At 37.1% G+C, this 12,381-nt stretch overlaps 1 protein-coding gene across 1 annotated transcript in view; it reads left to right on the top strand.

Moving 5' to 3' along the window:
* RSRC1 (arginine and serine rich coiled-coil 1) overlaps window positions 1–12,381 on the top strand; it is a 400,073-nt gene that overhangs the window by 4,727 nt on the left and 382,965 nt on the right. Inside the window, exons 5-6 of the mRNA XM_055321055.1 lie at window positions 9,040–9,235; window positions 10,012–10,137. Of these exons, the coding sequence (XP_055177030.1) occupies window positions 9,040–9,235; window positions 10,012–10,137 (322 nt within the window). The remainder of the gene's footprint in view (window positions 1–9,039; window positions 9,236–10,011; window positions 10,138–12,381) is intronic.

The raw sequence follows: 12,381 nt of genomic DNA on the forward strand, positions 1-12,381 counted from the left end.
TGGCGCAGCGGTTTGGCGCCTGCCTTTGGCCCAGGGCGCGATCCTGGAGACCCGGGATCGAGTCCCACGTCAGGCTCTGGTGCATGGAGCCTGCTTCTTCCTCTGCCTATGTCTCTGCCTCTCTCTCTCTCTCTTTCTCTCTGTGACTATCATAAATAAATAAAAATTAAAAAAAAATAAAGGTTTGGACGCTTATGACAGGTGCAACCTTCTGGGGAAACTGGGTATCCCCCTCTTAGCCTCAGAGCCTGTAAATACGCTTTTTTTTTTTTTTTTTCAGGCAGAGGAGATTTCTGGCTAAGGGGTAACGCTTTGCTCCTGTTATGTTCTTCAGTAAGACAGCTAAATAGGTTTGAAATAGGAAAAAGTAAAAAAGGCAGCTGGTACCTATTGATGGGCCTTACCAGTTCCACCATCCTTAGCCAAGAGTTGTGTTAGGAGTTGGAAAGCTTCTGTAATGGTACTGTAATGGTACAGAAGATGTATAGGTGTATTTTCTGCTTTTATGTTCAAACCGTTGGAAGAAATTCTTAGGACTGATCATGCATTTTTTTTTTTTAAGATTTTATTTATTTATTCACGAGAGACACACAGAGAGGGAGAAGCAGGCTCCATGCAGGGAGCCTGACATCCTGGGTCTCCAGGATCAGGCCTTGGGCTGAAGGCGGTGCTAAACCGCTGAGCTACCCGGGCCGCCCTTGATCATGCTTTTTATAAAAAGAGATGCTAGTCTACAAAATTTTTAGTTAGCATAGAACTGTTTTTGATAATTCGGTATCTCTTGAATTTTGCTGTATTTTTTTTTGATTTTTATTTATTTATGATAGTCACAGAGAGAGAGAGAGAGAGAGAGAGAGAGAGAGAGAGGCAGAGACACAGGCAGAGGGAGAAGCAGGCTCCATGCACTGGGAGCCCGATGCGGGACCAGATCCCGGGTCTCCAGGATCACACCCTGGGCCAAAGGCAGGCGCCAAACCGCTGCGCCACCCAGGGATCCCGAATTTTGCTGTATTAAGTTTGAATTTTGCCCCAGTCCTCTTACTGCTTTTTTTTTTTTTTTTTTTTTTTTTATGATAGTCACAGAGAGAGGCAGAGAGGCAGAGACACAGGCAGAGGGAGAAGCAGGCCCCATGCACCGGGAGCCTGACGTGGGACTCGATCCAGGGTCTCCAGGATCGCGCCCTGGGCCAAAGGCAGGCGCCAAACCGCTGCGCCACCCAGGGATCCCCCCTCTTACTGCTTTTTGATGGTTCTGACTTATTTGTGGATTTCTTCCTATGCTAAAATGGTATTTTATTTTATTTTTAAAAATATTTTATTTATTTATTTATTCATTCATTCATTCATTCATTCATTCATTCATTCATGATAGATATAGAGAGAGGCAGAGACACAGGCAGAGGGAAAAGCAGGCTCCATGCAGGGAGCCTGACGTGGGACTCCATCCCAGGTCTCCAGGATCCTGCCCTGGGGCTGAAGGCGGCACTAAACCACTGAGCCACCCCAACAGCTGGCTAAAATGGTATTAAACCCATTTTTAATTTACCTCTTCGAGTTGGATTTCCCATTGACATGACTGTTCTACTCCTTTTTTTTTTTTTTAAGCCACACGACGTCAAAGATACAAAGTATAGTTTGATATACTAATGATTGAGTAGTAGAGAAATAATTATAAACTGTCATGTCCTCTAGGAATCTTTGTTCTAACTGCCTGTTTTTTGAAAAAGGTTAACTTCTTCTTGTACCTTAATAACTAGACCAAAGAACTACTTGTGTATGCCTTTGAGCTTTTTTTTTTTTTTTTTTGAGTGACCACATCTTGGCTTCATGTCTTTAATCAGTCACTTAAATTTTACAATGAGATGGTTTTGTAAGTGGATGTCCTGCTGTAGTGATTACCTGTCCTTAGTTTCAGTTCTTGCGGGAGTTTTTGGGTGAAGTTTACAACCGTGAGACTACAACCAGGAAGTTCTAGAAGACAGAGTGAGGACAGAAAACCAAGAGCTGCAGGAGTTCTGTTAACCAGAGTTGTGTTTTCTGTTTACAGATAGATTGAAAAGTTGTTAGCTTGTGGGGCTTCTCAAAATCTCTGCTCAGTTCATTATTGCCCTTCCTAGAAAGTGTTATTAAGGTGTCTTTCCATGTACTGTACCTTAACAATGGAGTCACATTTGAAGAGCTCTTCCTTACTAAGAGTGTGTAATATAGATTACAACCATGACTTGAGTGAGCAACTATATTCAATTGTATGCCAATGATATTATGGAAATCCAGAGGTGAGTATGTATATCTAGGGTGCTGAGTAGGAATTCAGTACCTGTCGTTGATAGAGAGGACAATTTCTGGATGTATCTCTTATTTGCTCTTGGTGCTCAGTTTTCTGAATAAATATTTGAAGTTAACTGTATTAAATGTAGTGACTTTTGAGGTCTCTTGAGATTGATTATACTTCAGAGTAATTTCTCTGAAATGTATGTTACTTGAAAATATAGTTTTGTGACATAGTTCGAAAAACTTTCTTTAGTTAGTTTCTCTAAAGAAGGATTTTGTATCTACCACTAACTTTTCTGGGTTAAATGTAATCATTCTTCTACTATGGATGAATTATGTTGTTTAAAATTAAAACAGAGGAACATATTTACCCACTTCCTATTCTCTCTCTTTTTTTTTTTTTTTCTTTTCCAGTCAACAAGATATATTAATTAGGTCTGTGTCCTTTTCGTTCTATTTCTTTATGCCTTGCACAGGGACTTAGTAGGCTGGACAAGAAAGGAGAAACGGTAATAACTTTAGATGCCGTAGAGCAGTGGTTCTCAAACTTTCTAGTTTTAGGGTTCCTTTACACTCTTAAAAATTATTGTGGGCCCCAAGAACTTTTATCCATGTGGGCTGTATCTGAAATACTGCCTTGCTAGTAATTAAATGAGCAAATTTTGAGATATTTATTAATCCACTTAAAAGTAATAATAATAAGCCCATTACATGGTAATATAAATAATACATTTGATGTGAAAAAAATAACTGTGCTTTCGAAAAACAAACTTAGTGAGAAAAGTGACATTTTCCATTTTTGTGAGTCTCTAATGTCTGGCTTAATAGAAGGCAATTGGATTCCTGTATCTGTGATGAGTTGTTTTGATTGGAATATACAAAGAAAATCTGGTTTCACAAAGATAATGGTTTGGAAAAAGAAGTATTTTAATAGCCTTTGCAGATAATTACTTCTATGATACTACACTGAAACTTGACAAGCAGTGGTTTCTTAAGGGTTGGTTGCAATCTGGTATTTGAAACCATGTCAATGACTTTATAGTCTATTACATTAAAATCTGTTGGTTGATCTTGCACTCGAGTGGATTTTGTTACCCATGCATGATTCTGTGATATACTGAATTGGCCTGTGGGAAAATAGTGGTTCACTGAGTTATGTATACTTTCTAAATTTTGACACTCTTTATTATATAATTTTTAAAAATTCACATCTGTTAATATCACCACTGATCTCATCAGAGAAATCTTTAAGTACTGGCTGGAAGCTGTCAGTCTCACGGTGGTGGATATAAGTTATCCAAAATTCTAATTTTTGCTTGAGAGCTCAAATTTTATCATTGGCAAAAAAAAAAAAAAAAAAAAAGGCAGTTTGCCTTGAAATGAAAGGCCCTCTTCATTCATTTCTGGGCAAATGTCTGCCAAATGCACAGATTTGAGTAATCATAGTTCTTTAAAAATAGTGTTTCATGATAAAAGCTAGTTCAATTTGAAACTCATTTGTATAAATGCTTTTTCTCAAAACAATGAGTATTCTTCAGTATGCAGCAGCGGGTAAATGTATTTCCCATTTCATCACACAGAATATTAAAAAGATGTGTGCTTAAGGATTGAAATTTAACGAAATTGATGATTTTTACTGTTTTTTTCAAGGACATTCTTAAGTGAAACTGGCTTAAAAAATTTTTTTAAACTATGCGTTGCAGTGAAGAATATAATGACTACTAGTACAGTGTGGTGCCATTGCCTTGATTCCTGTTAAGGCACCAGGAATTTTGCCTACTATCGCTTTTATTTACATCATCAGTGCAAAAGTCAACACAGTGAAAAAGGTAAATCATGTTTCAGTATTCTAGTGAAAATAGTTTTGACCTCTTTAATACCCGGAAGGGGTTTTAGGGACCCTTAGCAGTCTATAGAACACATTTTGAAAATTGCTGTTACACTTCTAGCATAAGCTAGAGGGGGGGAGGACTTTTCTTTCTTTCTTTTTTCTTAAGATTTACTTATTTATTCATAGGAGAGACAGAGAGAGAGAGGCAGAGACATAGGCAGAGGGAGAGGCAAGTTCTTCACAGGAGCCCGATGCAGGACTCTATCCTGGATCCTGAGATCATGCCCTGAGCCACCCAGGTGCTCCAGGACTTTTTTTTGTTCCCTGATATATCTCTTATCCCTAGGCCTGTCCCCTAGGGATAAGAGATATATCCCCTGTCATTCTGGGACTTTTTACTTATCTCTAGTGTTAGATTTTTCTGAATCTGGAGCATCTTTGTTGGTTTACTCTTTCCTTTTGGTGGAGCACATCCTCTAGTAGCGTCCTAAGAAAGGGTGAGTGTAAAGTACAATTTTGACACTGCATATTTTAAAGCATCTTTATTCTGATCTCTTATTAGATCAATGATTGGGCTGGATGTAGAGAGGTTGAAAGTCATTTTCATTTAAATTTATGAAGGCAAGTGTTTTTTAACTTTTCTGTGTTGCTTTTGTGATTACCTCATTTGTTTCTCTTAAGTTTCTAGGATCTTCTATATATGGTGGTTTGAATTTTTCTGAGATCTATCTGGTGTATGTCTTTTTTTTTTTTTTTAAGGTTCATTTATTTTAGAGAGAGTGTGTGAGCTGTGGGAAGGGCAGAGGGAGAGGGAGAGAGAGAATCCTCAAGCAGACTCTTCACTGAGCACAGAGCTTGAGGTCAGGAGGGGGCCTGAGTCCCAGGACCCTGAGACCCTGAGATCATGACTGGAGCTGAAACCAAGAGCTAGCCACTTAATCTACCAAGTTACCCAGGTACCCCTGATGTATGTATATCTTTTATTAATTCATTGTCCTGGGGATTTAAAGCAATTAATATCTTTCAACTCTGGGAATTCTTTTGAATTATTCTTTGGGTTCTTTCTTTCTTTCTTTCTTTCTTTCTTTCTTTCTTTCTTTTTTCTCTTTTCTCTTCTCTTCTCTTCTCTTCTCTTCTCTTCTCTTCTCTTCTCTTCTCTTCTCTTTTTCTTTTTCTTTTTCTTTTCAGATTTTATTTGTTTATTTGAGAGAAAGAGAAGAGAGCATAAGCAGGGGGAGCAGGAGAGGAAGAAACAGGCTGCCTACCAAGCACAGAGCCTGATGTGCGAGGCTTCATCCCAGGACCCTGGGATCAGGACCTGAGCTAAAGGCAGACACTTAACCAATTGAACCATCCAGGTGTCCCCTTTGGGTATTTTTCCTTATCTCTTTTCTCCTTTCTTTTTTTTTTTTCTTTTTCTTTTTTTTATGAAATGCATATTGATTGGATATTGGACTTTCTGGATCTGTCTTTTTTTACCTCTTATTTTTATCTTTTTATGTCTACTTTTGTGAGTCCTTTGACCTTATCTTCTAACCCTACTGTATTTTTTACTACAGATTGTCATCGGTTTAAGTTTCAAGCTTTCCTGTTCTTTGGATGTTCCTCCTATTCTTGTTTGCTGGATCATCTTCTCACATATTTCTGGGGATATTAATAGTAATTTTTTCCTACATGTTCCTTGTTTACTACAAGTTGCTTTTTATCTTTCTGTTTTGGTTTCTGTCTCTTATGATGAAGGCTTTCATCAAGTGGTTATCTTTTGTTGTATAATTGCTAAAAAGTTAACGTAAAAAGTTTACAAAGTTTATTATGTTTAAGGTTTGGGCTTGTTAACTTGTGGGCTTGGTTATAGGGTGATTGGATAAGGGGCTGCTGGCCTTTTTTGGGTGGGAGTCTTCAAATATTTATATACATTTTTGGGGCTACGGTTCAGTTTTAGCAAAGAATACTCTGCCAGAATTCTTGGATCCAAGCACACAGAATGCTGCAGTATTTACCATTAGATTGAAGACCTTCACTTTACTAATTTTGAGTTTAGCATCTTTCTGCCCTCTTTTACTGTGCCCCTGGACCTGTACTTCATTGTTTTATCGTTTACCTAAAAAAACCCCACTTTTCCTGCTGGGATTGGGGAGGAGTAGTCACTTGCCTAGGTTGGTTGGGGGAGGGGGTCTGGGAAATTACTTCTTTTACAGTTTTTTAGCTTGTGTTTTAGTCTCATGACCTATTTTGCCTGCTATGGGTATCTGGTGTCTCAAATTCCTGAGCCTTTTTTATTTTTGCCGTGTGAATTGGCTTTTCACTTGGAATTCTCTGCAGTTGCGTGATATTCAACTTTCTTAGCTCAAAATCCTCCATCTGGTTTTCATTTGCTAAAAATTTATTGACATATCTTGTCTACTGTTCCTGTTGTTTTCTCTTTTAGTCTTCATCCTTGTGAATTTGTACTTTTGTATTTTTTGCTCTCGTTTTAGTATTCTTTTTTTTTTAAGATTTTATTTACTCATGACACACACACACACACACACACACACACACACAGAGAGAGGCAGAGACACAGGCAGAGGGAGAAGCAGGCTCCATGCAGGGAGCCTGATATGGGATTTGATCCCGGGACTCCAGGATCACGCCCTGGGCCGAAGGCAGGCGCTAAACTGCTGAGCCACCCAGGGATCCCCTCATTTTAGTATTCTTTAACCAGATAATAAGATTATAATAAAAACTCATCTTAATTTAAATGGTTATTTGGTAAAGAAAATTCATAACTGGGCCGCCTGGATGGCTCAGCGGTTTAGTGCCGCCTTCAGCCCAGGGCGTGATCCTGGAGACCTGGGATCGAGTCCCACGTCGGGCTCCCTGCATGGAGCCTGCTTCTCCCTCTACCTGTGTCTCTGCCTCTGCCTCTCTCTCTCTGTGTCTCTCATAAATAAATAAAATCTTTAACAACAACAAAAAAAAAATTCATAGCTGTCTAAAGATGAAAACAAGGAAGGAAAGAAAAGCCAGAAATAGGAAAACTTAGGTGATTGTTTCTTTCAGTTATGTATACATACTTTAATGGAAATATACATGTATACATACAGGTATTGATATGTTATATATAATGTATATGTGTGGATATTTAAATATGTATGTATGCACATTTATATTGTTTACATATGTACAATTTCAAAGTCATAGTATTTTGAAGCTGGAAAGGGTAATGGTGATTTTTTAACTAGGGCAATTTCATTTTTCAGTGAGGAAACTGGCTTAGATTCACTAGTGATTTACTGAAAGTTTCAAAACCAAGTGTTTCCAATATTTTTTTAACTTAGAATATTAGAACTGTGAATATCTTGGAGGTTCAGAACTATAGTTAACGGCTAATTCTGGCTCTAGGTAAATAGCTTAGAATTTTGAATTTAGTCCTGACAGCAGTTTTCAAGTAGTATTGTGTTAGAGTCAGGGAGGGGATGGCTCATGTGACCATTCTGAAAACAAAACTGTAATTTAACATATTGCTTTGTTTATAATACTGATACTAACTTATTTTGAATAAATATTAAAGCATGACATTTTTATTTGTCTGATCCATTAGCTGTTTGTCTTAACCATTATATAGGATGGATCTTGCTTTTATGTGACACTAAAAGATAGCTAATAACTTATTTTATTTTTTTTTTGCTAATAACTATTTTAGTAAAATAAATGAGATTGTATATCTAAAGTCTCTAAAGGCTAACTTTAAGACAAGTAAGCTTCTTTCAATTAAGTTAATTCTAGGTATAGAAACCTTAAGTTCTATTTCTGTATAGTAAATATACAAACATTATTATCACAGCCATATAGAAAATAGTGTAAAGAAAAAAAAAGCTACCCAGTTTTCATCACTTAAATATTATCACTTGTTTTCATTTTTGTTCTTAGTCATGTACACACATACAGACACACACACACGTATATATACATATATATGTATTTTTTTAAAGGGGTGGAGTGGTGGGGCGGGGAGAGAGAATCTTAAGCACGCACAGGCTACATGCCCAGCACAGAGCCTGACATAGGGCTCGATCTCACAACCCTGAGATCATGACCTGAGCAAAAATCAAGAGTTGGACACTTAATCGACTGAGCCCCTGGGTGCCCTATATAGGTACATTTTCCTTAAATTGTGATCTCTGTAGATATGGTTTTAATAATGTTCTAATGGATATCTTCATGAGTATAGATTCCTTTTAAGAAAAACTTCGCAGATATATTCTTAGAAGTAGGATTGCTTTGTCAAAAAAACAACATTTTTATGACTCTTTAAATTGCTTAATTGCCTTCTGGAAGGGTTATACTGTCACTTTATATAGGAACTAGCAGTGTGCAGAGTTGACAGACTTCACAATAACCTTACCAACTTTAGTACTTAAGTGAACATTTCCTCCCTCAGATTTCACCAGTGAAATGATGATACTGCATTGTACTGTACTTTGTACTTCATCGATGACTAATGAGGTTTTAATCATTTAAATTTAGAATTTTTAGTTAGAAAAATGTAACTCTGAAAGATAGTAAGATACTTTTTATATATAAGGAATGTGGAAATGAAGGATTAGTGGCTGATCCCTAACCTAAATCAGGTATTATAAAACTAATGATAAGTGCAACTTAAAATATAAGAAAGTTATTATAATGAGCAGTTCTTAGGATTGAATCTTTTGAGAGGCATTTGAAAAAATTTGGGCAAATTTAAACTTCATAAGCTGTAAAAACAGTTAATTGATAATCCTGGAAGGCTATATCTTAGAGCTATTTCTTTTGTCAAATAAGCCAGGTACATTTAAAGTTTTACTTTAGACAAAGACTTTATAAATTTTTACGAAGTTCTACAAAAATTATTATGTTAAATTTCATGCATTATGCCATTATGCTAGAACTAATTTTCTTTGAATTTAAACCTAGAGAAATGGGACGCCGGTCATCAGATACTGAAGAAGAAAGCAGAAGCAAGAGAAAAAAGAAACACCGTAGACGGTCATCTTCAAGTAGTTCTTCAGATAGTAGAACATATAGCCGAAAGAAAAGTGGAAGGAAATCAAGATCAAAATCAAGATCTTGGTCCAGAGATCTTCAGCCTCGCTCTCATTCATATGATAGAAGGTGATTTTCATAATTTTTACTTATATAGCAATGAAAGTAACATTCTTTAGAGTATATATGTTTTTGTACTTTAAGTTTTTCTGGGTAAAACATTTTCTCTTGATAGTTATATGTTTATGAGGGTTAAGTCCCAACCCAAAAGTTTGTTTCTTTTTTAATTTTTTAATTTTTGAGTTATGTTATATTGAGTATGAGTATGTTACTTGAGTATGTTATATTACTTTCAGATATACAATTGAATTATTTGACACGTTTATACATTATGCTCTGTTCACAAGTGTAGCTCCCATCTGTCCCATTACATCGCCATTACAGTATCATTGACTGTATTCCCTATGCTCTGCTTTTTATACCTGTGCCTTACCCATTTCATGGCCGGAGGTCTGTATCCCTCCCCCTTTCTACTTCACCCACTGGGCCCCACCCCTCCCTCCCCCAAAGGTTTTCCTTTTGGCAAGGCCCAGTGCATGGGTCTAGTATCTTCTTCCTTTGTCTGTTCTTTGTAGTTATAGATATAAACTGCTATAGTTCTCATAACATATCATCTGATAATATTTGGAAGGATTGTGTAATACTGAGCACCTCTAATGTCTTAATTAGTAGCTGATCCAGTTACTAAATTAGGAATTCGTCATCTGATTCTTCATTTTATCTCTATTTTCTTCTAGGAAGGATTGAGAAATAGTAAAAATGAGATAATTCTTTAGAATCTAGATGATTTTAATACTCATAAAAATTTTTTTATAGCTATGATACTTGATTATATTTTATTTCAGACGCAGGCATCGATCAAGCAGTAGCTCTTCTTATGGCTCTAGAAGAAAACGAAGTCGAAGTCGTTCAAGGGGTCGAGGGAAATCCTATAGAGTTCAGAGATCTAGGTCAAAAAGCAGAACAAGAAGGTATGCCATATCAGATATTTATTGCTTTGTAATAGACGATTTCCAAATTTTGTGATCTAAAGCAACAATCTCTTACAGCCTCATGATTTTATGATTTTGAATGAGTTCAGCTGTCAGTTCTAGTCTCACCTGGGGTCACTCATCCTCATTGGCTTCTCATTTTCCAGTAGGCAGAACTGGGCTTTTTCACATGATAGAGGAAATTTTTGAAGACTGTAAGTGAAGAACCTGTAAAATCTTTCACGATCTTGCCTCAGTGTGTTATTGTTATGGAATGAGTTGTGTCCCCTCATAAATTTGTCTGTTGAAGCCCCAGCCCGATTTAACTACATATATATGCGTGTGTATATATACATATATATATATATATATATATTTTTTTTTTTAAGATTTTATTTGTTTATTCATGAGAGACACAGGCAGAGGGAGAAGCAGGCTCCTTGTGAGGAGCCTGAAGTGAAACTTGATCCCAGGATCCTGGGATCATGACCAGAGCCAAAGGCAGATGCTCAACCACTGAGCCACCCAGGTGCCCCTAACTATATTTGAAGGTAGGGTCGTTATGGAGGTATTTGAGATTAAATGAGGTCATAAGGGTGGAGCTTTAATCCTGTAGGGCTGGTGGCCTTCTAAGAAGAGGAAGAGAGAGATTTTTCTCTTTGTGTGTGCACGCAGAGGAAAGGCCATGTGAAGACACAGTGAAAAGGTGGGGTAAATATCCACCTTTTCACCCAGGAAGGCAGTGATTACCAGGAACCAGATCAGCTGGCATCTTCATTTTGTACTTCTAGCCTCCAGAACCATGAGAAGTAAATTTCCATAGTTTAAACTGTCCAGTCTGTAGTATTTTGTTATTGCAGCTGGAACAGACTAATCACAGCTAGACTAATACACTATAGACTCATACTGCACCTGTGTTTTCTTGCTGTGCTCAAGAGTCGATAATGAAGAGAATAGCCTACCTGAAGTCAGTTGTACGTTTGGGCAGTGGTAGAAAATTTGGATGAATAGGATGGGGACTATGGTATTGATGGACTTGATAAAAGTAGGCTTTCAGAAATTTTTGAAGATTTTTGAGCAGAAAAATGTTAGGATTAAAAGCATTTTAGGCAATTTCTTTTCTCTGCTTCGTTCTTCATCCCTGTATTAGGCTCTGCTTGTGGGGTATATTAGGCTGGTTTTGTTATTTAGGCACAGAATTTTATAAATCACTGAATCTGAAGTTGGATGACAGCAGTTTACGTTTAAATGTTTAGCTTTCTGGCCTTGGTGTTACTTGGCCTCAGCCTCCTGTCGTTTTGTCATACTCCATGGATAAGCCACTCTGGTGTTACGTGTCCCTGAGTTGCTAGCTTTCTTTGAACATGCTCTTTCTTCCACTTGCTTGCAGTATCTACCCTTTAATGTTTAGTTCGACTTAACCTTTAGTTCTTTCTCAGTCCTTTTTTGATTTTGTACCTTTTCACTCCCAGGTCAAATTTAATCCCTCCTTTTTGACCCCCCCCCCATCACATATAATTCCTGATTTTTAACACTTGTATTTTGAATATTATGTTTCGTTATTCTCTCATAATATAAATTCTTGCAGGAGGATCCTCTTATTACCTAGCAAAATGTCTTGCTTAGTAAACGTGCCTTGATTTAAGTGAATGTTTAATTGGGGAAATGAAGTTGGGTAGAATGCTTGGTTTTGTAGCAAGAAAAGTTTTATTGTTTTATTGATTTGTAGAAGGAAAGCTTTATTTTGGATGTATTGATTTGTCTAAAAAGAGGCTGATTACCAGAAAGCAATTTCAATTGAAGTTTCCCATCAGTGGGAACAAAAGTAATAATACATACTTTTTATGGTCTTTTTTAGTTTATAAAGTGTTTTCACATAAACTCCCATGTATTTTCAGTCATTTATAGTTTGATTTCAAGCATCAGTGTTTTAATGGAGGGAACTTTGGTAACCTTTGGAAGGGCTTGGGGATTGAGGATGTTGTCCGTGATTATTTTGACTTGAAGCATGGCAGCTGGTTGTTTGCTCAGAAGTCACTGGAAATTTTAGGTGCTCTTTCACTTTGTAGCACTGCAGTGGGTGATTCTCAAGATACTCACCTGGAAGCTGTTTTTCTGCCCAGTTACCTACCTTGGTCTCCAAAGGGAAATCTGAAAATACTAATTTCTTTTCCTTTGCAGTGCAAGGAAGACCTTAAAACGTGTATCAGTGCTGTCTAGTCAATGACCAAATATCTAGCACAT

Source organism: Nyctereutes procyonoides, unplaced genomic scaffold (assembly GCF_905146905.1).
Source record: "Nyctereutes procyonoides isolate TBG_1078 unplaced genomic scaffold, NYPRO_anot_genome, whole genome shotgun sequence".
Lineage (NCBI taxonomy): Eukaryota > Metazoa > Chordata > Mammalia > Carnivora > Canidae > Nyctereutes > Nyctereutes procyonoides.